This window comes from Acomys minous, assembly GCF_964271855.1.
Source record: "Acomys minous genome assembly, chromosome: 1".
Classification (NCBI taxonomy): Eukaryota; Metazoa; Chordata; class Mammalia; order Rodentia; family Muridae; genus Acomys; species Acomys minous.
In genome coordinates, this window is record NC_140483.1 from 3503082 (window position 1) to 3529684 (window position 26603).

At 46.3% G+C, this 26603-nt stretch overlaps 1 protein-coding gene across 6 annotated transcripts in view; it reads left to right on the forward strand.

Annotated features, from left to right (window-relative positions):
* The window catches only part of RCOR3 (REST corepressor 3), a 41358-nt gene that overhangs the window by 12248 nt on the left and 2507 nt on the right, over positions 1-26603 (forward strand). For 2 of the 6 annotated variants that reach the window (XM_084790067.1, XM_084790066.1), the window contains 7 exons: positions 626-787; positions 2839-2963; positions 3560-3638; positions 6882-7100; positions 11959-12036; positions 19452-19509; positions 26043-26284. In XM_084790067.1, the coding sequence (XP_084646193.1) occupies positions 626-787; positions 2839-2963; positions 3560-3638; positions 6882-7100; positions 11959-12036; positions 19452-19509; positions 26043-26284 (963 nt within the window). Of the gene's footprint in view, positions 1-625; positions 788-2838; positions 2964-3559; positions 3639-6881; positions 7101-11958; positions 12037-19451; positions 19510-26042; positions 26285-26603 lie in introns of those variants that run through there. The other 4 variants (XM_084790068.1, XM_084790070.1, XM_084790071.1 and 1 more) reach the window with 4 other exon arrangements.

The window sequence follows — 26603 nt, forward strand, 5'->3', positions numbered from 1 at the left end:
CACAGGGGATGGTCTCTCTCCGGGGCACTCACAGGGGGATGGTCTCTCTCCAAGGCACTCACAGGGGGATGGTCTCTCTCCGAGGCACTCACAGGGGGATGGTCTCTCTCCAAGGCACTCACAGGGGGATGGTCTCTCTCCAAGGCACTCACAGGGGGGTGGTCTCTCTCCAAGGCACTCACAGGGGGGTGGTCTCTCTCCGAGGCACTCACAGGGGGGTGGTCTCTCTCCAAGGCACTCACAGGGGGATGGTCTCTCTCCGAGGCACTCACAGGAGGATGGTCTCTCTCCGAGGCACTCACAGGGGGATGGTCTCTCTCTGAGGCACTCACAGGAGGATGGTCTCTCTCCAAGGCACTCACAGGGGGATGGTCTCTCTCCAAGGCACTCACAGGGGGGTGGTCTCTCTCCGAGGCACTCACAGGGGGGTGGTCTCTCTCCAAGGCACTCACAGGGGGGTGGTCTCTCTCCGAGGCACTCACAGGGGGGTGGTCTCTCTCCGAGGCACTCACAGGGGGATGGTCTCTCTCCAAGGCACTCACAGGGGGATGGTCTCTCTCCAAGGCACTCACAGGGGGATGGTCTCTCTCCGAGGCACTCACAGGGGGATGGTCTCTCTCCAAAGGCACTCGGCATGTTGTTTTGGCATAAACACAACATTGAGAAGTCCCTCGCGGACCTCCCGAACTTCACGCCCTTCCCAGATGAGTGGACGGTGGAGGACAAAGTCCTGTTTGAGCAAGCCTTCAGTTTTCACGGGAAGAGCTTCCACAGGATTCAGCAAATGGTACGCTGGTTTTGATATTACCCGAATTATCATTATGATAACTTCCTTATGATACTGACTACTACCTACTTACTACACATAAAATGTTTTCACTTAGGTTTAACATTAAAAGTATCTGAGATGAGTGTATTTGCAGCTGTATTTTCTGCAGTGTCCGTGCATCACAGGTGTCTGCTATTTCATTAATGAATCATTTTTAGCTGGTCTCAAACGTGTGAGTAATAGTTATTAAATTAATTTGATGGTTTTTGTGGGGGAATAATTTAACTTTCTTTTTTAATGTTTTGATTTTTAACTTCAGGACTCTCTTTCATCGTGTATATGAAAGTCTTTCTTTGTTTAAGTTTTGAGAGAGTACATGAGCACCGCACCCAGGATGCTGCTTCCCCCCGCCAGCCCCCACAACTCCTTCCATGTTTCTCACCTCCCTTTCCAATTCACAAACACTTTAACTATTATTGTTACATTTATGTGTGTATACATGCACACACATGTACATGCAACTTACTGAGACCCCTTAGTATTGCTCATATCTACATGTGTCCTGAGCTGACTCCATGAAATAGGATAGACTAATTAAAAAGCAGGGTCTGGACAATACTAAAGTAACACGGAGAGTGAGAGGTGAACTTTGGTATAAAGACTGCCATAATTCCAACATGAAAGTCCGTCCTAAACTTCCATTATGCCAATGTTGTGTGTGTCCTGTGTGTCGTGCCAGTGTTGTCCTGTCCTGTGTGTCGTGACAGTGTTGTCCTGTCCTGTGTGTTGTGCCAGTGTTGTATGTGTCCTGTGTGTAGTGCCAGTGTTGTCCTGTCCTGTGTGTAGTGCCAGTGTTGTCTGTGTCCTGTGTGTAGTGCCAGTGTTGTCTGTGCCCTGTGTGTAGTACCAGTGTTGTCTGTGTCCTGTGTGTAGTGCCAGTGTTGTCTGTGCCCTGTGTGTCATGCCAGTGTTGTCTGTGCCCTGTGTGTCGTACCAGTGTTGTCCTGTCCTGTGTGTAGTGCCAGTGTTGTCCTGTCCTGTGTGTAGTGCCAGTGTTGTCAGTATCCTGTGTGCTGTGACAGTGTTGTCTGTGTCCTGTGTTTCATGCCAGTGTTGTCAGTGTCCTGTGTGTAGTGCCAGTGTTGTCTGTGTCCTGTGTTTCATGCCAGTGTTGTCAGTGTCCTGTGTGTAGTGCCAGTGTTGTGTGTGTCCTGTGTGCCGTGACAGTGTTGTCCTGTTCTGTGTGTTGTGACAGTGTTGTCCTGTCCTGTGTGTTGAGAGTGTGGTCTGGGTTCTGCTGGGGTTGTTGGTGCTTTTTGGCTTTTGTTTTTTCAAGGAAAAATGTCCATTTCGCTATCGCTGTCTGTATTGCCATATTGTCTAGATTGCTTGTTGTTAAATTTCTAGTGTTGCACCAAAACAATGTACAGTTCACACCTTTGTGTATTTTAAGCAATGTTTCTGTATCCACGTGACGTCTCTAATTGAAGGAACATTTTGGTAGGTAGTTCACATCCTTAGTTGGCAGTGTGACACACGATGCATGTGATGGTCAGCCACTGTAATATGCAAAGGCTGTTCAGTGGTTAAGATCTGTTGTGTTATTTACTAAGATGTAGATATAAAACTAAAGTGATTTTAGAAGCTCATCGTTAAAAAGTCCTGAGTAGTTGCTACCTGAGAGAGGACAGATCAGAAGACCTCACTGTACGGTCCATGGAGTTTACGCTGATTTCCTTTATGTACCAAAGGCTCTAAACTAGAGGAAGACAATTGAGTTATTCTAAGGAAACAAATGCTGAGTGCTAGCTTGGCCTTGCTGGTGACCTTGGTGGGCAGTCTCACTAGGTTAGTTTGTAACATTTTCCTCTCCCGAGAGCCAGCAGGAACGTGATTCAGCAGTGTCCGTGACACTAGAGCATCCTGCCTCTAATTCGCCTCCTTCACAGTGGTACCCAGGACCTCATTTTCGCTTACACCTTGACTATCAAAGAATAGGATAACGTTATCCATTTGTGATCAGAGTTTATGAATTAAAGTTTCCAATAGTAACAGATTTTTTTTTTAAGCTTCCAGATAAGACAATTGCAAGTCTCGTAAAGTATTACTATTCTTGGAAAAAAACTCGCTCAAGAACAAGTTTGATGGATCGCCAGGCTCGTAAACTAGCCAATAGACACAGTCAGGGTGACAGGTAGGTAGTGTGTACCTTCCCTCTGATGCACTGTATTGTGTACTTTTCATAAGACCAAAAACTGCTACTGCACCGTGTACTATGAGGAGCCGAGTGCTCAGAGCCTTCCCTGGGAACTTCCTCCTCCGAGGCTTCCCTCAGTGTTGCTTGTCCGGTGTAGTTAAGGACATCCAGGCGTGTAACTCAGTGGCAGATCACTGGAGCCTGCAAGGCCTGCACTCCATCCCAGCCCTCCACACACACATATAGTAAAGAGCATACTCTGTGTAAGATGGCCTTGACGTTTGCTGAAGTATAGTTCCCGGGCAGCTAAAGTCCCCATCGCTATAATTGTGTTGTCACTCTTTACACAAGTACAGAAGTAAAGTTACCAGCATTACCCCAAACTGCATGCATGCTGCCCAAAGGGTGCTTCAGATTTTTTCCCCACTGAATCTCTTATTTAGCTACAAATGTTGCCTGAATGATTCTGTAAGTCCCAAAGGATGAATGTTTCTCAGAACTGTAGGGATCCAGACTATAAGTGCTCTTCCTAGTGAGAACTCCCACGCATACACAGTAGTTGCTAGAAGGCCCACTAATCTTGTGTCTTTCAGTGATGATGACGTGGAAGAAACACACGCCATGGACGGGAATGACAGTGACTATGACCCAAAAAAAGAAGCCAAAAAAGAGGTGATGATCTAAGCCTTCGTACTTGTTATGCTAGCCTGCTCTGAATGCCTGACTTGACACTTCATGTTAAGGGGGTAAGAGGCCTAGAGGCAGGTGTGGCGGCACACATCCTTAATCCCAGTGCTTGGGCTGCAGAGGCAGGTAGGGCTGTGAGGTTGGGGCCAGCCTGGTCTACTTAGAGAGTTCCAGGCCAGTCAGGACTACACAAAGAGACCCTGTCCCAGAGTAGGTTGGAGCCATGGCTCGGGGGCTAGGAGCACTCTCTGCTTTTTCAGAGGACTAGGGTTTGGTTCCCAACACTGAGGTCTGGTCTCTAAGTGCCTGTAACTCCAGCTCTAGGAGGTCCAACATGTCTGGCCTCAGTGGGCACCTGTACTCACATGTATGCACACACACACACACGCACACACACACACACACATACACGTAATTAAAAATAAACATACCCACATATACACACACAATTAAAAATAAGCCTGCATGCACATGCACACACAAGTAATTAAAAATAAACCTGTACACACACATGCACACACACTTAGAAATACATCTTTGGGGAAAAGAGGAAAGACTTTGTATAATGATGGTTTAGGAAGTAGATTTCAGTGGGGATTTGAAGCTTGGAAACTACTGTAGTGCGTGGAACCTCTACTAGCCACCAAATAGCAGTATTGGTCACCTCTAGTCACAGGTGAGGCAGCTCGGCCGCGATATTAATCCTAAAGCATTAAAATAAACTTGTCTTCCCATGTTAACGGCTGTTAGGTAAAACTTTAGGGTTTCTGCTTTTGTTACCCAGTTTTCCTCAGAGCTGTTTTTCCCATGTTATAACAAATTAGATAGTGGCAGGTGTATGGAGAGCAGTGCACACTGAGTGGCCCAGGGGGAGGTGGGAGACTCCAGAGTGCTCAGCTGCCCCAGTGCGCTACCCCAGAGTGCTCAGCTGCCCCAGTGTGCTACCCCAGAGTGCTCAGTTGCCCCAGTGCGCTGGCCAGAAGGACACGTACAGTCATTAAGAAAAGCCTAACCTGGTATACAAGCTGTTCAATAAGGTAAGGAACTACGCGTTTGTAAAATGTTTAGAGTCCTGCCAGGTGAGGGCATGAGCTGAGGCAGCTGGCTGCAGTAGGAATAGCACTGAACTGGAGGCTGCTGAACCGCTGTTGTTCCAAGTGGGTGACGTGTTTTCCCCAGCAACTGCCACTGAGTAGAAAACTCTGCCCCTCTAGACCTTACTATCCTGTGAACTTTCTCCACTAATGACATTTTAAAATCTTATATTACTTCAACTTGATGTTTTCTAACTTTCCTAATTTTTAGATTTTAATAATTTTCAAGTACCAGCTACTTTGAGATTCCTAATTTCTTCATCTGCTTTGCTTTTGCTTCTGCTTAAGCCATGAGTATTGTGGTTTACTTTTTTTTTTTAATTAAAAAAATTTAATCACATACATGTATATGTGAGTATGTGCAGGCACCTGTAGAGGCCAAGAAAGGGCACAGGGTCTCCTGAAGCTGGAGCTGCGGGCAGCGTGAGCCACTCAGTGTCGGTGCTGGTGACAGGACTCAGGTCCTCTGCCAGAGCAGGACGTGCAATTAGCTCCAAGCCGTCTCTTCCAGCCCGTGGCTCACGTTTGGTGGGATTGTTTTCTTCCTGTTTCTTTAAATTCCCCTTTTCCCTCTTCTGCTGTTCCTACTATAGCCCTCTTAGAACCGGATTGCTTAGTCAGGTCTGTCTGTCTGTCTAGTGTACTCATACGTGTCTCCAGTGTAGAGGCCAGAGGTCAGTGTCAGGCATCTTCCTCCGTTTGTGTCCATCTTTCTCTCTTTCATTTTTTGAGGCAGGGTCTCTCACTGAGCTTGCTGCTTTGACTGGTCTGGCCAGCCAATGAGCTGCCAGGATCCCTGTCTCTCTGGAGTTGTGGACTTGTGCTTCCTGCTGTACCAGGGGTTCACCACCCGGGTCCTCACACAGGGTCCTCACACAGCGGCGCAGCGCGCACTTCCCTGCCTGAGCCCATCCCCCAGCCCTGCCTTTTGCTGTCCGTTTGCCTTGCCTACTATCCTGGCTTTTGAAGTGTGAACGTAAATATTCCATTCTTTCATTCCCGTGTTTTGCTCTTGTGTACTCAGGGGGGCTGTCTCCTGTATTGGGGCCACACTCTAGTGCAGTGACTTACCTTTACTTGCTTTGACTCCAAACCCTGCAGACGTGTGATTTTACCTACAGTTTTCATCACATCCTGTTTTTTGTTTGTTTGTTTGTTTGTTTAACTTATTCAAACTTAAATCCAGTGTTCTCTTTTTTCAATTTATGTGTAAATGTACTGATGATCGAGGTCGTCTTTCTTTCTTGACGGGACCTTCCTTTGTGCAGACTTCTCTTTTCCCTGAGGACTGTCCTTTAGAAGTTCACGTGTGTCTGTGCGACCGCTGAGACTGTAGTGTGTACCTCCCAACAGCATCCACACTTGCTTCTGCTGGGTTCATTGCCATCATTTTTAGAATAACTTTTTAAAAATTCTTGTGTGGCCTAAACTGATACCCAATACTTGGATGTGGAGTTGTACTATATACAAGCCACATACACACATTCGACATTATTTATACCATGGAAGACAAGGTCACCTTGTGTCCGCTCTAGAGGCAGACAGTGTTCTGAACTCCAAGTGAAATAAAACCCTGCTCTTTCCGCATGGTGGCAGTGCACACCTTTGATCCCGGCTCTTGAGAGGCAGAGGCAGGTGGATCTCTATGAGTCTGAAACCAGCCTGGTCTACAGAGCGAGTTCCAGGACAGCCAGAGCTGTTACACAGAGAAACCCTGAAAACAAAATAAAAAAAAAATTTAAATTCTCTTTTTACATGCTGCCGAATGTGCCACATGTAATTTCTAAGTTGTGGTTTTCTTGTTGCTCTTTGTGCAGACCTTTGTGTGATGGTTTGTAGTTTGGGGCAGGTTGTTTCTCTGCACTTCATTCATAAGCAAATGGGAAGAATTTACAGTAAAACTTTTTTTTTCTGTATTATAGTCCTCAGGATCTAGAAACCAAACATTTTTTATTGAATTAGTCACAAATATAATTTGTCATGGTGTCACACCCCAACTTGTGTGTCTCCTTTAGACTTGTACGTAATAAAACTGGTTGGGAGTATTTTTCAGTGCAGATTTTTCTGTTGGTGGTAGATTGTCCACTCTGTATTCATTTGTGAAAAACAAAGGCTGTGTTCTTCTGTTCTCTAGGGAAATGCTGAGCAAGCTGTCCCCACCAGCAGGGTCGGCCTGGGGAGGAGAGAGCACCAGAGCCTGCAGCACCGGCACCACTCTCAGCGCTCCAAGTGCCGCCCCCCTAAGGGCATGTACTTAACCCAGGAGGACGTGCTGGCTGTTTCCTGTAGCCCCAACGCAGCCAACACCATCCTGAGGCAACTGGACATGGAGCTGATCTCTCTAAAGCGCCAGGTATCCCGTAAATTCCATGATGCATTTGTTCATCTGCTGTTGTTTAGATTGAGCTCTGTAGTTCGCATATGTTTTTTTCTAGAAGTTGCGACCTGTGGGGTTTCAGGGAGTGGTGTTTGTTTTAGGGTGCATCAGCTGTGGTCCACTGCTCCTAAGCAAACTCTCTAGCCAGTGTTACTCCTTACAGTTTCTCACTTACAGCTTATGGATTTCCTCTGCCTGTAGATACACATCCAGCTCTGTGCCCTTCACACTGACCCTGAACACATCCTGTAGCTCACTGCCTGTAGATACACATCCAGCTCTGTACCCTTCACACTGATCCTGAGCACATCCTGTAGCTCACTGCCTGTAGATACACATCCAGCGCTGTACCCTTCACACTGACCCTGAACACATCCTGTAGCTCACTGCCTGTAGATACACATCGAGCACTGTACCCTTCACACTGACCCTGAGCACATCCTGTAGCTCACTGCCTGTAGATACACATCCAGCGCTGTGCCCTTCACACTGACCCTGAGCACATCCTGTAGCTCACTGCCTGTAGATACACATCCAGCGCTGTGCCCTTCACACTGACCCTGAGCACATCCTGTAGCTCACTGCCTGTAGATACACATCCAGCGCTGTGCCCTTCACACTGACCCTGAGCACATCCTGTAGCTCACTGCCTGTAGATACACATCCAGCGCTGTGCCCTTCACACTGACCCTGAGCTCATCCTGTAGCTCACTGCCTGTAGATACACATCGAGCACTGTACCCTTCACACTGACCCTGAGCTCATCCTGTAGCTCACTGCCTGTAGATACACATCCAGCGCTGTGCCCTTCACACTGACCCTGAGCACATCCTGTAGCTCACTGCCTGTAGATACACATCCAGCGCTGTGCCCTTCACACTGACCCTGAGCTCATCCTGTAGCTCACTGCCTGTAGATACACATCCAGCGCTGTGCCCTTCACACTGACCCTGAGCACATCCTGTAGTTCACTGCCTGTAGATACACATCCAGCGCTGTGCCCTTCACACTGACCCTGAACTCATCGTGTAGCTCACTGCCTGTAGATACACATCCAGTGCTGTGCCCTTCACACTGACCCTGAACACATCCTGTAGCTCACTGCCTGTAGATACACATCCAGCGCTGTGCCCTTCACACTGACCCTGAACCCATCCTGTAGCTCACTGCCTGTAGATACACATCCAGCGCTGTGCCCTTCACACTGACCCTGAGCTCATCCTGTAGCTCACTGCCTGTAGATACACATCCAGCGCTGTGCCCTTCACACTGACCCTGAGCACATCCTGTAGCTCACTGCCTGTAGATACACATCCAGCGCTGTGCCCTTCACACTGACCCTGAGCACATCCTGTAGCTCACTGCCTGTAGATACACATCCAGCGCTGTGCCCTGCACACTGACCCTGAGCACATCCTGTAGCTCACTGGGCTTCAGATATCCTGGGAAATAAGGCACAATAGCCACCCTGTTCTGCACAGTGTTGAAAGCTGTGTGCAGTGATGTGCGTAGGATGTTTGGCACCTTGTGAGCCCTTAGTGTGTCATCATAGCGACAACATTTTAAAATGTCCTCGTGGCTTTTTAATGCTAAGACCCTCGTATGTAGACTTGAATGATATGCCATAGTGCCCTGTGAAAATATACTGGTGATCTCTCCTGCTGCTGTTACAGTGACGTGGTTACAGTTAGGAACCACCGGGTTACAGTTTGTCACTCTGGCTTTGCCTTCGACTTGTCTTCCCTTGGGGGCTTTCTACCTTCTCTCAGCTTCTGTGTCATCCAGAAATGAGTTAGTGTTCAGGGTTGGAAACAAGATCACACATGGTGAGAACGTAGAGCCGTGTGTGACGTAGTAACTTGGTCACGTGGCCACATATGGTGAGAATGTAAAGCCGTGTCTGATGTAGTGACTTGGCCTCATGGCCACACACGGTGACTTGTCCACGTGGCTTTTGAGCATCTGACCTTTCTTAGTCCTCTTCCTGTGTTTTGTTTTTGCTATCAAGCACTCCATCTTTCAAACTGCAGCACTTCTCCATGGAAATCTTCTAGAGCAACAGTCCTCAACCCTCCTAACACTGCACCCCTTTTCTACAGTCCCCTGTGTTGTGCTGACCCCCAACCATAAAGTTATTTTCAGTGCTACTTCATAACTGTGTTTTTGCTACTGTTATGAATCATATTGTAAATGTCTGTGTTTTCTAATGGTCTTAGGCAATTCCCATGGAAGGTCATTTGACCTGCAAAGGGTTGTGCCCACAGCTGAGAACCGCTCTTCAGTACTTTGCCTGTGATCTTCTCAGAACTTGTAGGAGGGAGGGGAAGCCCATTATCTACATCTGCCACTCTGCTTCTCTTTCCTCACAATTTATTTTAGCACTTATTTATTTGTGCTTTTGCATGCCCACAGCACCCTTGGGGAGGTCAGGGGGCAATCTGTAGGACTCAGCTTTCTCCTTACATCTTCACTGAACCAAGGTCATCAGCCTTGGTGGCAAGCACTTAGCTGCTGAGCCATCTTGCCAGCCCCTCGCAGGCCATTTTAGGTTTCCTTCCTTGGTGATGCACTTGATGCATGACATAGTTAAGGTTTGTACCAGTAGCAACTCAGCTTACACTGAGCAAATGGCTGCTGGTCACACTTCCCCAGCATCTGCTTTTTGTTAGTTTGGGGTTTTTTGTTGTTGTTGGTGGTTTTGTTGTTGTTGTTTTCTTTTGAAGACAAAGTTTCTCTTTGCTGGCTGTCCTGGAACTTGCTGTAGCCCAGGCTGGCCTTGAACTCAGAGATCCACTTAGTCTGCCTCCTCAGTGCTGGGATTAAAGGCATGTGCTGCTACTGCCCAGCTTTTTTCTTTCTCTCTCTCTGTCTCTCTTAACTAATAAATATTTTATTTTATTTTATGTGTATGAATATTTTGCCTGTGTGTGTACATATTTACCACATGTTTAACTGGTGTCCAAAGCGATCATAAGATGCTGTCCAGTTCCCTGGAACTGGAACTGCAGACAGTTACGAGCTGCTGTGTGGGTTCTGGGAATCAAATCTTAGACGCTCTTCTCTCCTCCTCCTCTCTGGGTCTTCCCAACAGGGCCAGCTAACTCACTAGAAGCCATCCTTGCTTTATTCCAGATGAGCTGGCTAAAAAAGTGATGAGTGGCCTAATAGTATTTGTCTGTCCAAACTGGGGGCATACAGCCAAAAGGGAGGGGCTAGCAAGCACAGTCTACATGGACAGTGACGCTGCTCATAGAGTAATGGTTTGAGGCTTGGATTCCATCTAGATCACACCTCTTACATATATGACCTTGAAAGATTTTCTAACTTCTGGGCACCTTATATTTTATTTTTTATGTATGCTTCCAGCGGAGGCAGAGTCAGGCCTGCTCAGCTCCTGTTTGAAAGCATGTTTGTCCAGGGGCATCTGATAGACTGACAAACAATTTGAGCATAGTGTGAATTTTGTGTTGGCCAATATATGATTTTTCTGTCAGCGAAAAACTACACCTACTTGACTGAACACATTTGCACACCTCCACTGTGTAGCAGCTGTGTCAGTTCACTATGTGTTGGGAATCACACACATCTGATGTAAAACTTGGGCAGAATTACAAATAGCCCTCCTTGTACCATGCACAGTCGCTGTGAAGCTGCGGCCCGTTTGACATCTGTCTTCACACAAACCTGAATTATCTTTATAAGGTCAGGGGCCATCTTTATTGTAGCATTTATCCATTTCTTGGCCATTTAGAGTATATAAAATTATGTTCCCGTTTTTATTAGATCCTTGTCTTTTCATGTTTGAAAAAGGTTTTGAATATTCTGCCCAATAGGCATCCTTTCCCATAAGGTACAGGTTTTTATTAACTGCAGATTTTATATAATATGGTAACTTCTAAGAATATGTATGTCGTATTATGCAGAGCTAGTTGTATTTGCCACACAGAATGGTTGTGAGAATTGAGTGGTTTTGATGTATCAAGAATGATGTTTTATACCTGGCAAATACTAGTGACTATCATCATCATCATCATCATCATCATTACAGAAACACTTGCCACTTGGTCGGAACGTGACGGTGATAGGGTTGATCCATCTACAGAGCCTGTGTGTGACACTTAGGTCTATCCTCCTGAACTCACACCCAAGGTGGTTGTGCTGTGTGTGTGTGTCCTGATCGCCTGTATAAGGCGGTTGTGCTGTGTGTGCTGATCGCCTGTGTAAGGTGGTTGTGCTGTGTGTGTGTGTGTCCTGATCGCCTGTATAAGGTGGTTGTGCTGTGTGTGCTGATTGCCTGTGTAAGGCGGTTGTTCTGTGTGTGCTGATCGCCTGTGTAAGGTGGTTGTGCTGTGTGTGCTGATCGCCTGTGTAAGGTGGTTGTGCTGTGTGTGCTGATCGCCTGTGTAAGGTGGTTGTGCTGTGTGTGCTGATCGCCTGTGTAAGGTGGTTGTGCTGAGTGTGCTGATCGCCTGTGTAAGGTGGTTGTGCTGTGTGTGCTGATCGCCTGTGTAAGGTGGTTGTGCTGTGTGTGCTGATCGCCTGTGTAAGGTGGTTGTGCTGTGTGTGCTGATCGCCTGTGTAAGGTGGTTGTGCTGTGTGTGCTGATCGCCTGTGTAAGGTGGTTGTGCTGTGTGTGCTGATCGCCTGTGTAAGGTGGTTGTGCTGTGTGTGCTGATCGCCTGTGTAAGGTGGTTGTGCTGTGTGTGCTGATCGCCTGTGTAAGGTGGTTGTGCTGTGTGTGCTGAACACCTGTGTAAGGTGGTTGTGCTGTGTGTACTACCCACGAGGATTTCCTAAGTGCCTGACCTGACTCATGTTCTGTTTTTTTGTGAAGGTTCAGAATGCTAAGCAAGTAAACAGTGCACTTAAGCAGAAAATGGAAGGTGGAATTGAAGAGTTCAAACCTCCTGAGGTATGACGCTGAACACTTGTGACTAAGCGCCTGTTCTTCTGAGTTGCCCAGTGCCCAGGTTTTATTCAGGTCCCTTTTGAAGGTTTCACATAACGGACAGTTTATCATGCCTAACTTTTCATTTACATAGTTCATCTTTTGAGTCTTGACCGGCCTTTTTGTATTTAAATTAACTCATTTCCCATGCCCTCAGCAAGTCCTTAGGAAAAGCTGCAGTAAGAGCAAGCCTAGTGTCTAGGCCGCAGGAGGGCTGCTGTGCGCCGAGGCATAAGCAGGGTTTGCTCAGAGCCCTTTCTGCCTGTGTGAATTGGTAACACTGGAAGGATAAATCACAAGGGTTCTCTTACACAAAATCATATTTTAAGATACTTGCTTTGGCTCAAATTTCAATGGGGATTTTTTTTCTGTGTGTATTTTACACTCTGCCTGAAAATACAGAATCTCATATATAAAGATATATTACCCATTTTTCAGCCTTATTTGTGTTTTGTTTCTTTGTTCATGGTATTTATAGGAGAACGTAAATGCCCCTAAAATCCAATCAAGTCTTCATACAAAATTTTGGCCTTTCTGTGTATATAGTGATCACATAGTTGCATGTGTTCCTGTGGGGCCTGCCTATGCCTCCTGCGTTTGACTACATAGCTACAGATGAAAAGGAGGTGGGGCTAGGGAGGAAGCTGTAGAGCAGGGGTAAAGGAACATTGCTCCCCACATCAGCTTTAGGTTGTGAGGAGCAATGAGAAATTCGTAGATCAGATATAAATCTCATTCCAAGCCCCATAGGTAAACTGATATACTGTTGTGACACTGAATTAAGGGAGCTCTAGTATAAAACATTTTATTGTCCTGTATTATTACAAAAGGAAACTTTAAATTTTGAATTGATTATTTTAATTTGTATTTAATCATATATTAAATATATATAAAGCAAAAGTTTCAAATACTAATTTAAAAATTACACAAGTATAGCAGGTATTAAAAGCATGGCAGGGCTGGATGTGGTGGTGCAGCCTTTAATCCCAGCACTCAGGAGGCAGAGGCAGGTGGGTAACTGTGAGTTCAAGGCCAGCCTGGTCTACAGAGTGAGTCCAGGACAGCCAAGGCTACACAGAGAAACCCTGTCTCAAAAAACCAACCAACCAACAAACAAACAAAAGCATGGGGGTACACACCTTTAATATCAGTACCTGGGATGCAGAGGACAGAGGGACAGCCTGGGCTACACAGAGAGATCCTGTCTCAAAAAGAACTTGGCAAGGCGTGGTGGTGGGGTGCTGTAACGGGATGGTCAGCAAGTAAGGGCAGTGTAAGGGCAGTGCTGCCAACACTGACAACCACAGTGTGATGCCCAGAACCCACGTGTTGAAGGAGAGAACTGAGTCCTTAAAGTTGTCCTCTGACCTCTATCCATGCACTATGGCATGCGCATGCCCTCACTAAATAAATAAATATTATTGGGGCTGGAGAGATGGCTCAGTGGTTAAGAGTGCCACCTGCTCTTCCTGAGGCCCTGAGTTCAATTCCCAGCAACCACATGGTGGCTCACAACCATCTGTAATGTCATCTGATGCCCTCTTCTGCAGATAAAGCACTCATATGCAATAAACAAAATAAACAAATATTATTAAAAACAAACCATGGAACTACTAGGAAGAATTTTTATGCTGAAAGTTTGAAATTTTAGAGGCTAGAGAAATGGCTTGGCAGTTAAGAGCACTGACTGCTTTTTCAGAGGACCTACATTCAGTCCCCCGCACCCACGTAGTGCTACCCACCCATCTGTAACTCCAGTTCCGGAGGACTGGATGCTGTCTTCTGGCCTCCTCAGGCAGCAGGCATGCACTTAGTACACAGACACACATGCAGGCAAAACACCCACACACAGAAAATTTTAAAACAACAACAACAACAATAACAAAAAGGGTTGAAAATTTAAATGAAGTAAAGAATTTCTAGGAGCTCCCCTGCTAAAATTTCCAAATGATTAGGGAAAGGCTGAATAACTTACAGTCAACATTTTCTTTCACAAGAAAAAAAGCCCAGATTCTTTTACAGAAAAAGTACCAAATCTTCAAGAAAGAGTTAATCCTAACCTTAAATATTTAATAGTACCACAGGATAGTTTCACTCACTACCATGGCATAAAGACATGACAGTGCTGTGAGCAGTGACCCCTGTGCGCCTTCTGATCATTATAGACAGGCAACTGAGGCAGGTACAGCTGCTGTATGAGAAGGACAGGGCTCAGGGAGGTTGCCAAGGTGACCAGATAATAACCAGCAGCTCAGGGTTTTAGACCCTATTGGTCAGTGTACGTTACACTAATATAAACACTCAAAGTGTCACAGAATAGCAAAATTGTTTGGTAGGTTCACATTTTAGGCCAGCTACTGGAGTGCAAGTTGTCAAGCATTTATTATATCTTTTGATATAAGAATGAGCAAAATAAAACCACCGAAATCCGAGCCTTGAATATGAGCTCACTGAGGTCTGGGTGTCACTGGGTGACTTAATGATTTCATGTGACTCGAAGTGTGTGAAACACCAGAAAGTCTCCACAGTGTGTTTGTGTTATATTTTTGTTGCTGTCAGAACAGGGCAACTCGAATGGATCTATTCTGGAACACTGATCGTGTCACAGGAAAGACACTGAAGGGTGGTCCTTCCCCCGTGGGCTAGACCTCACCTCATACAGAATGTTGTAGCCTTTGCAGGGGTCAGGTCACTAAATGTAGTGCTCACCGTTGCTAAGGGCTTTGCTCACTCATTTGGTTTTAAGTTTTTATTTTATCTAGAGTAACATTTGAAGAAGAAAGCACATTCACCTCCACAACTACTTACTGTTTCATGTAATCAGCACACAGGCATTGTGGGAAGTGTTAGGGCAGTGAGAACACGGGGAGATAAGGTGAGGGGTTTTTTCCCCACCTGCTTAAAAAATACTTGTAGTCTGTTATATGATAAACTGGTGGAAGTGTAGACTTAGAAACAAATGCTCTAGGAAGGCAGCTGGGCGTTACTCACCCTGGCCGAGTGGTCAGGAGAGGGTTTTTCTGTGAGGACGGTAAATGGGGGTGGTGCACAGATTCAAAGTTCCAGCGAGAAGAGGGTGACCCCCGAGAAGAGCAAATGAGCATTCAGTGCAGAGCAGTAAAGCCAGCCAGAGCTGAGCTGACACTGAGACTCAGGGGAAATATGAAACACATCTTTTCTCAAGAGTCTTGTCCGCCTAGCAGTGAACACAGTGTGAGAGAGATAACCAAGGGTGTTAATAGGGATCGTTAGGCAGGAGCCAGGATGTAAACGGTTTTTGTGAAAGCTAGAACTAAGCTTTAAATTAGGTACAAGGAGGAAAGCCCTGCAGCAGCCTCTTTACCACAGAGAGTAGGCGATGGAATGGTGTCACAGGAAAAGTGTTTTGGCGGTATCAGAATAGGCAAACGTCCTTGCGCTAATACGCGGGGCGTGTGTAGGTTGTACAGTGAGGGGTGAGTGGGGTAGGCTAGCCACAGGGCTGAGAACAAGAGGCAAGTCCATTGCAGAGTTAAAATGCATGTGTCTCCCAGAGAGTGTGTGCGTGTAGGAGGCATTTGGTGTTAGCTGTGGCAGGGAGGCGGAGGCAGTGAGCTCCATGGTCCGAGAGGAGAGGAGAGCAGAGGCTGAGAAGGCAGACCTCGGGTTCCCAGGCCCTGCAGAGGCTGAGAAGGCAGACTTCGGGTTCCCAGGCCCTGCAGAGGCTGAGAAGGCAGACCTCGGGTTCCCAAGCCCTGCGTCTGCCCCTGTGATGGAGACAAGGTTCCAGCCTTGAGCAGAAAGCTTAACTTTGTAACTTTTCCAGCTCTTGTGAAATAGTATGAACTTACCACTGACAAAATGGAGAACAGATGAAGACAGACTGATTTAACAGGGAGCCCGCAGGGCAAGTGTCCCGTATTTAAACTGTCTGGGGAGACCTCTAGTGTTACTTTTATTGTCTTAGTTGGAATAGTTACTTTCAAAATGGAGTGTTTAGACTAGCGTCTGCTGAGACAACTGCAGAGTTTAGTTTTTGTTCACAAGTCATATTCTGGTTGTCTTTTCATTAAATTAAGCTCTCTGGTGTTTGTGAGAACTTAAAACCAGTAACTTACAAGACTGCTGTGTATCTAAAATTCCTTGTTCTATTTCTCTTCAGTCTCTCCCTCCTTCTCTGTCTCCATTTTGTCAAACAGTTTCCATATCCTCCTTCCTGCAATTTCCCACCAGAGCTACAGTTCAAAGGCTATTAACTTGTCGCTGAAGGCTGGACCCACAGCTGGAAACTCTGGGGTCCCGGCCCTGTCACTACGCCCCATTTTAGATGGTTGCCCTACTTGTCCTTCTCCTCAGCGGCTGAGATACTTCCTTCTCTTGTTACTACTTCATTCCCTCAGTGGCAGCTTTCACCCAGGCGTGATCTAAGTTCTACACTCAGAATTCCTGCTCCCTTCCCCTCCTGGATGTCCATGATCCCGCCCCTCCACAGTGTTGAAGTTCCATCACAGATACTTTAAAGCCAGCAGGCCTGGGTGGTAGCAGCACCCACAGCAGTGCTGCCGTTTCCTCCTGAGGACATTCCAGGAGCTACACCCAGGGCGAACATCGTGGCCTGGAAACCAAGTCCCATTCGTTCAGCTACTTTTCGGCTCTCACACAGCTTGCCCACGTATCCCTTGGGAGCCATTATTAGTGTTTAGCACGTCTTTATGCAACACGGTTCAAATCTGTTCAACAGCCCTATTTGGGTTCAGCTACAACCTAGTGCAGTGCTGGTGCTGTGTGTGAGAAGTGTCTGTCCACAGCTACCTCTGTGAGGACACAGCACTTTTTAAAAAAGCACTTTATATTTATGTAATGTACTCATGGCTCCATTGTCATAAAAGCTTCTCAACCCTTCCGTGATGGTTTGGGTACATGAATATTATGTTTTTGTCCGCACAGACCTGAGCTCTGCCTGAACGTCCCAGCGCCTGGTTTCTAGTGTAACCCATCCTCACTTTACCTTCCCGTCTTCCCTGCCTTCTGCCGCCTCTCCAGGCGTTAGCGGCTCCTTCTGGTTGAAGTCATGCTGCACTGCACATGCGCTGACTCCTCACCCCTTGACTCGGCTATTGCTTGTTAGCTTAGTGCAGACATGCCAGCCTTGGTCTGGTTTCCTTTTTTCAAATCCTGCAGAGTGGCTGGAGCACTTGGCCCTTCCTCTGCCCCCCCACAGACCTGGGGACTCTGCACATGGACTGTGCCCTTCAGACACTTCTAAGGTTTAAATGAAAATGCACACTTACAGCGTACACGTTTCTGTGTCATTTTTGTTCCCTTTTCATGGTATTTGTCCCTGAGTCCATCAGCTCTCACTGTCTCAGGCACCATCTCCAGGTTTAGTTCATCCTCAGAGCAGTTTGTGAAGTGTTGCTGTTTGCCTAGGAGAGCCCCAGAATCAAAACTCTGCAGGAGAAGCTGGCCAGCGAGCGCGTGCTCCCCTGTGGCTTCAGACGCTGCCTGCGCAGTCCCTCCTAGCTAGCACTGCGCCCATCACTGCAGTTAATAAAATGCAAACACAGCACAAACCAAGTGCAACCCTAGATGCCCAGGTGAGACCCTGGATGATGTCTGGGCAAGAGAACAGCTCCTGTCATCCACACATTGTTGACAGCTGAAGCGAAGTTGGGGAAACAAAGACAGCCAAGTTCTTCAAAAAGAGCTAAAGGGCTTGAGGGAAGTACTGAAGCCTTCAAAGAGCAAAGCCCCATGTTATAATCACACGGTTTTCAAAACCAAAGGATACTGTTTCACTCTTTAGTCAGAAGAGCAACACCAAAGGCGGTGGAAGCCTGGTGACCAAATCACTAACAGCCTCAGAGGATGAACCAGGCCCTCAGGAGGCCTCGTCCGGTGGAGGAGCTCGCTACACGGGCCTGGCAACCTGAGTTTGGTCCCTGGGCCCCACCTAAAGTTAGAAGGAGAGCGTCAACTCCACAAAGTCACCTCCACATATCCACATGTGTGCATGGCACAGACACGCATCTTACATATGATCAAAAACAAAAAACTTTGTTTCATACAGAGAATGGGCCAGTTTATAATGCTTGTGTTTTCCAGGTCAGATTAAATTAGAATAGGCCATTACCTATTCACCATTTGCTCTGAAGCATTTGGGTCCATTTAAAATGGTTCCAGTGCTGACCTCCAGGAGCCAGCAAGGGTGCCGCTGGACACCTGTCCAGTGTCTGCCGTTTCTTCATGTGCTCTTTTCTGTGCCCCTGCCTGAGTTCGGGGCTTGTTCTATTGATTTCTTTTCCTCTGAGGGGAGCATTCCGGGGACTGAAACACTCTCCGTCCCCTGCCCTCTTTGTGTACTTCGTTTTGGGATAGGGCCTCACTACATTGTCAAGGCTCTTCTTGACCATTAGTGTGGAACTTGACATCCTCCTGCCTCAGCCTCCCAAGTAGCTGGAACTACACCCCTCCATCTGAGGCCCCGCTGACGACCTCTTACTGCTGCTTCCGTGCGTCTCAGAGCCTGTGCTCTGCTGCCCCCCTCCCTTGGTGTCCTTTTAGCACGCTGTCCAGGCTGCCCATGGTCCCCTCTCATCTCCTGGGATTTAGTCATGTCGGTTTCCAATTTTTTTTTCCTTCCTTGCTCTAGATCTTTTAAAGTTTTTTCCTTTTGTCTTTTCAAGGTTTTGTTTCTGACTTTGAAGTTGCTTCTTCTTTCTGAATACCTGTTTATAAGGAGGTATAAACCTCTTTTCCTTGGTGTTCCCCAAAGGTGAGAGCTGATGTCCCTGGGGCCATCTGTGAACTGGGGCACCAGTCTCTCTCTCTCTCTCTCCCCCCTGATGTACTCAGTGGCTTGAACTGCTGAAGTCTGGCTTGTGTTGGACACTGTGGGAAGAATCATTTGGAAATTGTGGGGTTAAAAAAAAATTCCTATCAATGGATCATTTTTCTGCTTCAGAGATTTAAAGAAATGCCTTAGGACTTAGGCTTATCCTCCATTTGAGTCGAACTTGTACAACTATTGTAAGAGAAAGCATTATTCAATGTGAAGTGAGAAAATATTAGAGGCAGAGACTCTCTCTAAGGAAAATGATCTCTTAAATGTTAAAAACTGGGCTAACACCAGTCTCTGTGGTTTGTAATAGGAACATTGTAATTGAAAAGTGAGTGAAATATCTGTGTTGTTCAGCCTCCCAAATGGGTTCATTTTTCTTTCATTATCTTTCTGTGTGGATAAAAGGTAACTCAAGATGTATTTAATCCTTCTGAAATGAAACTCCACGAGTCGGCATATTAGTCTCATATCTATGATTTGGTGAAAAGTTTTTAAAAAGCAAGTTGGAAAAATGTCTGTCTTCATATCCTCATTAGGAAACTTCTTTTTAATTTTGTAGTCAAATCAGAAAATTAATGCCCGTTGGACCACAGAGGAGCAGCTTCTAGCAGTGCAAGGTATACTAAAGATAAGCAGTTATTGTCGTTCATCATTGTGACTGTCATGAGGGTGACTGCGCAGTTCTTCCTCCTGTGGAAGTGGCTCGAGACAGGGCTGCATTCCCCACAACCTCCCCGGGGACCAGGGACTGTGTGCTGTGTCTGTGGGTGTGGCGTACCGAAGCTGTACACTTAGGCCCATACGGACCACGGCAGGTCACCCAGTGCTCTGTGGCTCAGCTTCACGGTGTGTCCCTGTCACATCAATGAGTTGCTATGAACATAAACCATAAGTTTCTTATTTGTCCAATTGCTATTTGTTTCTCTCCTTGATAAGTGTGAGGTCATGCAAATATTAATGATGTGCCTTAGGTGTGTCGTTCCTTACAAAGAGATAGGTCACTGAGTGCCTTCAAGAGACCGCAGACACTGAAAGTGTGTGGCCGTGGCCAGTGCAGCTCGTGAGCGCTCACTGGCATACACCCATGGGCAAACGGGGAACATGGTAGACTTGGGTCTTCTTCTGTTTGATCTGCTTAAGGGCAAATTGTATATTTTTATTTAGGATAGATTTTGTTTCTCTTTAAGATGAACTATCTGCAGACTTTGTTGTGTAAATGAATGTGGTCTGCTTACTGTTTGGTGAGCCTCACTGTCTTGAGCAGAAGAGCTTTCTTATCAAGGTTAACTGCTGTGAGGCATGGGCACAGAGTTCCTAACATTTCCAAACACGCATCCTTCTCTTTGCTTAGAAGTTGCATCGTGTGCATTTAGAACTGTGGCTTGGAACTCTGGCAGGACTTGAGCGGGCCTTTCTTTTGTCTGCGCACAGCCTGGTTTTCTCCACTGCAGCGTTGCGTGATAAGAACTGACCCCGGGTTCCCAGGGTTTGTTAATATGCTAATTCTGTCCCATGGTATAAATTATCCCAGCGAAGGGTTTTCTCATGAGACTCCAAGGGAACCTTGAGGTGACCTTTCTTCACACAGCACTTGAAGTTTGACAGTGTTGTGCTGTCGGGGGCAGAGTCCACCAAACTGAACAGTTTGTTTGGACCATGCAAAGCTGCGTTCAAGGAAAGGGTGGCAGTGAGGTCCCTGTGTACAGCCTGAGCCGTGTGTGTGCAGCCAGCTTAGATGTATGGAAGCAACAGAAGAGAGCGTCGATGCTTCGAGTCAGACATTTCCTTCCTGCTGAGGCACGGGCGGTGCTCTCTGTGCATATCTAGAAAGTCACCTCTAAATAAATTACTCTAAGGACCGTTTGAGGGGAAGTATGCTTGTTCTCAGGGTTTTGAAGGTCCTTCTAAAATAATACATTAATACCTCATTTTTAGTTCTGTAGACTAGAAAGTATTTGGAATTTTTATTTGGCCATTTTGTTTCTTTTTTTTTTTTCTTTTTGGTTTTTTGTTTGTTTGTTTGTTTGTTTAGTTGGGGTGTTTGTTTGTTTGTTTGTTTGTTGAGACAGGATCTCTCTGTGTAGCCTTGGCTGTTCCTGGACTCGCTTTGTAGACCAGGCTGGCTTTGAACTCACAGAGATCCGCCTGCCTCTGCCTCCCGAGTGCTGGGATTAAAGGTGTAGGCCACTATGCCCTGCTTAGTTAGGCCTTTTGGTTTCCATTGTTAGTACATAAAGTAAAACAATATGTAGCGATTTGTGTCTAAAGTAGTTGTTTTAGAAAGGACTAAAAGGTGCCATTTTGTCCTGTATGCTCAGACATTTACATGGTTACCTAGAAGTAAGTCTTAGAAACAGTGTACAGGAGTGGTGCCCCGTGCCCAGGGTGTGTGTGTAACTGTAGCGTGCTTAGGGTGTGGATTTTCCTAGTATGCTACTTGTCAAGCACTGCTTTTCCTTAATGTTTTTGAGAGACCTTTACATGGTAAATCCTGTAACAGCTGCCTCAGTGTTGCAAAGCAGTCATCAATTTTGTTTGATATTAACGTGTTTCAGTTTGTATGACACACACGTGTCTACTGCTGTGATTCCCTTTGTAAAGCGCTTTGCTTTGCTCCTAATGACTGTCACAGTGACCTGGAGAACAGAGTGCTTCGTTGCTGGGATCAGGGAGTCTGTCTGAACACACTCTGCAACTCTTTTAAAGCCTACAAGAATACCAAGATCGGTCTCATTCTAAACCGTATCTCGCACCGTCCCTGTTGTTGCCGGCTGGGTGCTGGCAAGTTAGGAGTTCCCTTTCCTTTCTCCCCTGGTGGAAAGTGGGGAAGGGGTCAGTCAGGTGTGCAGGGATCTGTCTGTGCTTCTGCAGCTGCCCTATGTCCATTCTTGTTCTGCTGTGGTCTCAGTGATGTTCTCTAGGAGTCCAAGTGGGATGTCATTAGTGCCAGTAAGAACGGCCCTTCTGCCATATGTCCGTGTATATGGCCTTTTACATGGGATGCAGCAATTATTGACTATTGTCAGAAAACCCTGCGTTGACCTGGGAGCGCAGAAGGAACATGACATGCAGTGTTTGCTGATGTTATTTTAGTCCACCTCAGAAGAATATGCATTTCCTAGTGCTTAAAAGATTCAGCTCTCTAATCTTTATACTATTTCAGGAAAAACAAAATTTTAGCAAGATGTCAGCTTTACATTTCAGTTTTCATTTCCCTCCATGGCATCTGGAACAGGGAGCAGGTGTCCTGTGCCCTGACAGATGCTGTCTCCTCAGCACCTCATACTGCCCATCCTGTAAAGGGAAGCAAAGTAGCAAATATGGAAATTGCCTTTTAAGATTTATCTATGGCTAAAGCCCCAAAACTAGAGTGGCTCATAAAGTAGGACTTGGCTTGACCATTGCATAAAGTGTAAAAGGTGGTAAATACAGAGCATGAGTAACCAAAAGGAAGCGGAAATGGGAAACCAGCACCTTTGCGTCTTAAAGACACCCCTGTTTGTATGAAGTATTTTTTCTGTTGTCAAAGGCTGTGAGAGTGGACATCTTGGAGTCTGTCAGCCTCTGGTACACCACTTCAGTGATTAATCATTCAAATCCCCCATTGGTTTTGGAGTGGAACTGAACTTACAACATAGAGATGTGAGTGCAGGGAGCAGAAAGAAGTGGTAGACAGTGAAAAGGAAACCATGATTTGGGCTTGACTGTCTGCATAGTCCTCGCTGTCTGGTTGCTGAGCTAGTAAGGAAGTTGCCAGGAGATGACAACACCCATCCCCAGAGATGTGAGTTTAAATGAGTCTTAGTTATAGAAGAGGCCACATCCTCAGAGTGTCTAGGTACTGAGAGCAGTGTCCATGCTAACTTTCTGGCTTTCTGAACCGTGACCGTAATTGGGCAACACTCTCCGTGTGCTCCTAAGGTAGACACGTCCTCCAGCTCAGAGTTGGGGGTTCTTCAAGGAGTGCCTGCGTTGGTCTTTAACAAAAATAAAGAATGGCTAAAAATACGTGTGCAGTGGTCTATACATGTTGGGTAATATGGAATAGAGATAGGAAAATGTGGGCCACGTAAAGTGTGATGGTAACAATCACCTGCTTCCATTTGTCTTAATTCCCAGACAAAATTGAAAAATTCTATCAAGTATTTAAAGTAATTCCTTGCAAAAATGGGGAGTTTAGAAACTTGACTAAAAGCAATGTTTTCCTCTCTAGAAAGTCACAGTTTCGGTTCTGGAGGGGTCTCCAATGGTCATTCCACTGACCTTAGAGGTCAGCTGTCCATTCAGATGTGCCATCAGCCGGTTGATGGGTTTAACCACCATGTTCAACTCCCTTGTGGAGAAAGCAATAGATTGCCTGGTTTGCTACAGACCACATAAAGAGCATGGGCCACCTCCCCACCCCCCACCCCCCCAGAGTACAGAGTGGAACTCAGTGGCTATTCCGTCATGTCACTGTTCCTCATCTCTGCACTGCACTGGTTGTCCTCTGGATCCCCAGATGAGACTCTTCTGGAGGTGTGATCCCAGCACATCAGCTGGCTGCTCTCCATCGCAGAGACCTCAAGAGTTTCATCTCCCAGGCAGTGTGTTGAAGCCAGCTTTGTGAAGATCTTTAAAGGATTCTTTCTATCTTCTAGCCAACAGAGAATTCCTACGAGTACAAAGATTACAAATCACTGCACCATTGGCCAGGGGAATGGATCAGTCAGTAAAGCGCAAGACACAAGGACCTTTGTTCAGCCCCTAGAGCCAAGGATTTTTTGGTTTTGTTTTGTTTTAAGGTACGGCAGTGTGCACTTGCATGGAGGCTGTGGCTGGCAGATCCCAGGGACTCTTTGGCTTGCCAGCCTTGCCTGCCTGGTGAGTTCCAGGACACAGAGAGATCCTGCCTTAACAAAAAAACAAAACAAAACAAAACAAAAAACAGGATGCATAGTACTTGAGGAACAACATCTGAGCTTGTTCTCTGGCTTCTGTGTGCATACATGTGCGCGCGCGCGCACACACACACTTCAAGACACCCTGTATGGCCCCCATAGTTTGAGTAAGAACAAGAGAAATAAGCAGAAAAATCCCATTTCCTGGCTTAGCTTTACAGTAACACTGCATTTCACCAGATTTTTCCACATCGTGGAGAGAAAGCCTGGAGTTGTCAGAACACAGGACCAGGCAGGTGGGACTGCCCCAGGCTAAGAGACCTAGGAACTGCAGCTAGCACAGAGCCCAGCTGGCCTGCAGGCTGAGGAGATTGTTCCAGATACATTTGTTCTCAGGACGCCAGTTGAGATCATCCACCAAACCAGAGGGGTCTGCATGGTGCTGAGAGCCTCTCTTGAGGTCATCAGAAACACGCCTGGTGAATAAGAGAAGTCTCTGGCACCGGACACTTGAGAAACACTGCCCTCTCGTGGGAAGCAGTCAGCTTAGGGTCTGTAATCCTGCAAGTGTGACAGTGCTGATGCCAAAATAAGGCTTGTTAAACAAGCGAAGATTAGAGTCAGGCAGAGTCCAAAGTAATCAAATTCTAGGAGAGGGAGAGGGAGAGTGTGAACTGAGGAGCCCTTGTGAGAATTAGCACCGAGAAAGCCCTGTCTTCTAATTGGTTTCTCTTCCATGCAGCTATCTCATGTTTGTATTTAAAATTGGCACAGAACCCGTTAAAAAGGGTTACTTCCTAAAGAACACTTCATGGAAACTACTTGAGTATTGACAGTAACTATTATGGGTAACCTGGGATTTCTGCTGCCATATAAACCCCCAGTGTAAGTAGATCACTATTAGAATTCATCTTGAACCATGAAATTCAGTTTGGATTTAAGCTTTATGACTGATGTCTGTGTTGTCACACATGCCTTTCCTTTAGAACAGAGCACATGTGAACATAGCTTGTAAATCCAAGTTTCTGTTTAAAGTGAGATCTAGCTAAATGTTAGTGTCAGATTTCTCATCCCAAAAGCTCTAAAGCAAGGGAGCTCCCCATCAGCCTAGTGAGGCAGGAAGCAGGGGAGCTCCCCATCAGTCAAGCCCAGCGAGGCAGGTTTATTTGGAGATATTTGTTCCCAAATACTCAGCTCAAAATAATAAGAGTAGAACTTAAAAGCCGAGTCATTTCCCCATGTGGTGGTGTGTTAGATGTTTCTTCCAGTAGCAGCTGCAGTCTGAGCAAGCTTTCCTCTCCTGCTCGCATCTCTGATTACATTAAGTGGTGCTGATTTAAAGCCTTCTCCCCCGGCCCCTTCTCATCTCTTTCATGAATGGTTATTTTCTGATACAATTACAGTTATCAAAGTATAAATTTAAAGCTTCTTAATTGTATTTTGAACAAGGTACACCTGTTTCTAAATATGAATCCTTGTATTTCTTTTGGAATTCAGCTCAACAGGTTGTCACCCATCTTAAGTTCTGAAGCACAGTTGTTGGTCTCAGTGTCATAAGTCAGCTACTGCCTTTCCTTACTGGACACATGTCCTAGTCATGGTGTGTGCACAGAGCTGATTCTCCCAGAAAAGCATAGTTAGGAGTTCTCAGACAGGGTCTTAGAGCATCGGGTGGGCCAGATGTATCTCCCCTTCCCACAACCCATCAGACTGTGGTAATTCTGAGTTCACAATTTAATGATTTCCATTTGTTGGTACCCTGGTGGGGTAGGCGAGCAATCACGGCAAAGTTACTACTAAGCCTAGCATCGTGGGGGAACCGTGCGGCCCACCAAGCCCGTTGCGGGGTGAAGGGATGACTCCTTCCCTACCAGCTTTGTTTACAAACGGTGTTGCTCAAATTTAGGTGACTGGCTTCTAGGGAAATAAATGAATGTGGAATTGAGGATGGAACAAAGAATTCAATGCTTTACAATAACTGGACTGTATTTGAGAGTTCAAGAGAGGATTGGAGAAAATGACTGAGTATGTAAACCATGGTAAGTTTCTGATTGTTCAGTTGAAGGCAAGTGGCTGGCTCGAAGACATGACATAATTGACGGTTGTCACCTGTGACCCTGATTGTAGCTTAGCCTCTGTCTCAGAACTGAGCAACGAGCAGAGTTTATCAGAAAGCTTGTTCATTGCTGGTATTTGTGTGAGCATGATGTAAGTGCACACAGCTCTCCTCATTGATCCTTCACAGGTGTGTTATTTACTTTGCCTTCCAGGTGTCCGCAAATATGGTAAAGATTTTCAAGCTATTGCAGATGTAATTGGCAACAAGACTGTTGGCCAAGTGAAGAACTTCTTTGTAAACTACAGGCGTCGGTTTAACTTAGAGGAGGTGTTGCAGGAGTGGGAAGCAGAGCAAGGAACCCAGGCTTCTAACGCTGATGCTTCCGCTTTAGGGGAGGAGACAAACAGTGCTTCTAATGTGCCGTCAGGGAAGAGCACTGACGAAGAAGAGGAGGTGTGTTTGTGTCTGGCATCTGAGCTAATCTGAGCTGAGGAGTCACCCTGCCGTGTGGCGTTCTGTAAGGGTCATGTGTGAGGGCTAGCTAAATGAGCATGAGGCTGACAGTACACTTCCCCAGTGACACCTCTCTCGCGGCTGCTAAGTCGTAACGACACGCTGACTTCTGGTCCTGGCTGGGCGGAAGGTGTATTATTCCTACTGTTACGCTGTTTACTAATAAGGATGTCTGTTTGGTAGCCGTGTTGGGTTTTGTTTTGGGGTGGGAGGAGGGGTTGTTTATTTTTTGTTTTGTTAAAAATAAAAGAAGCTTGTG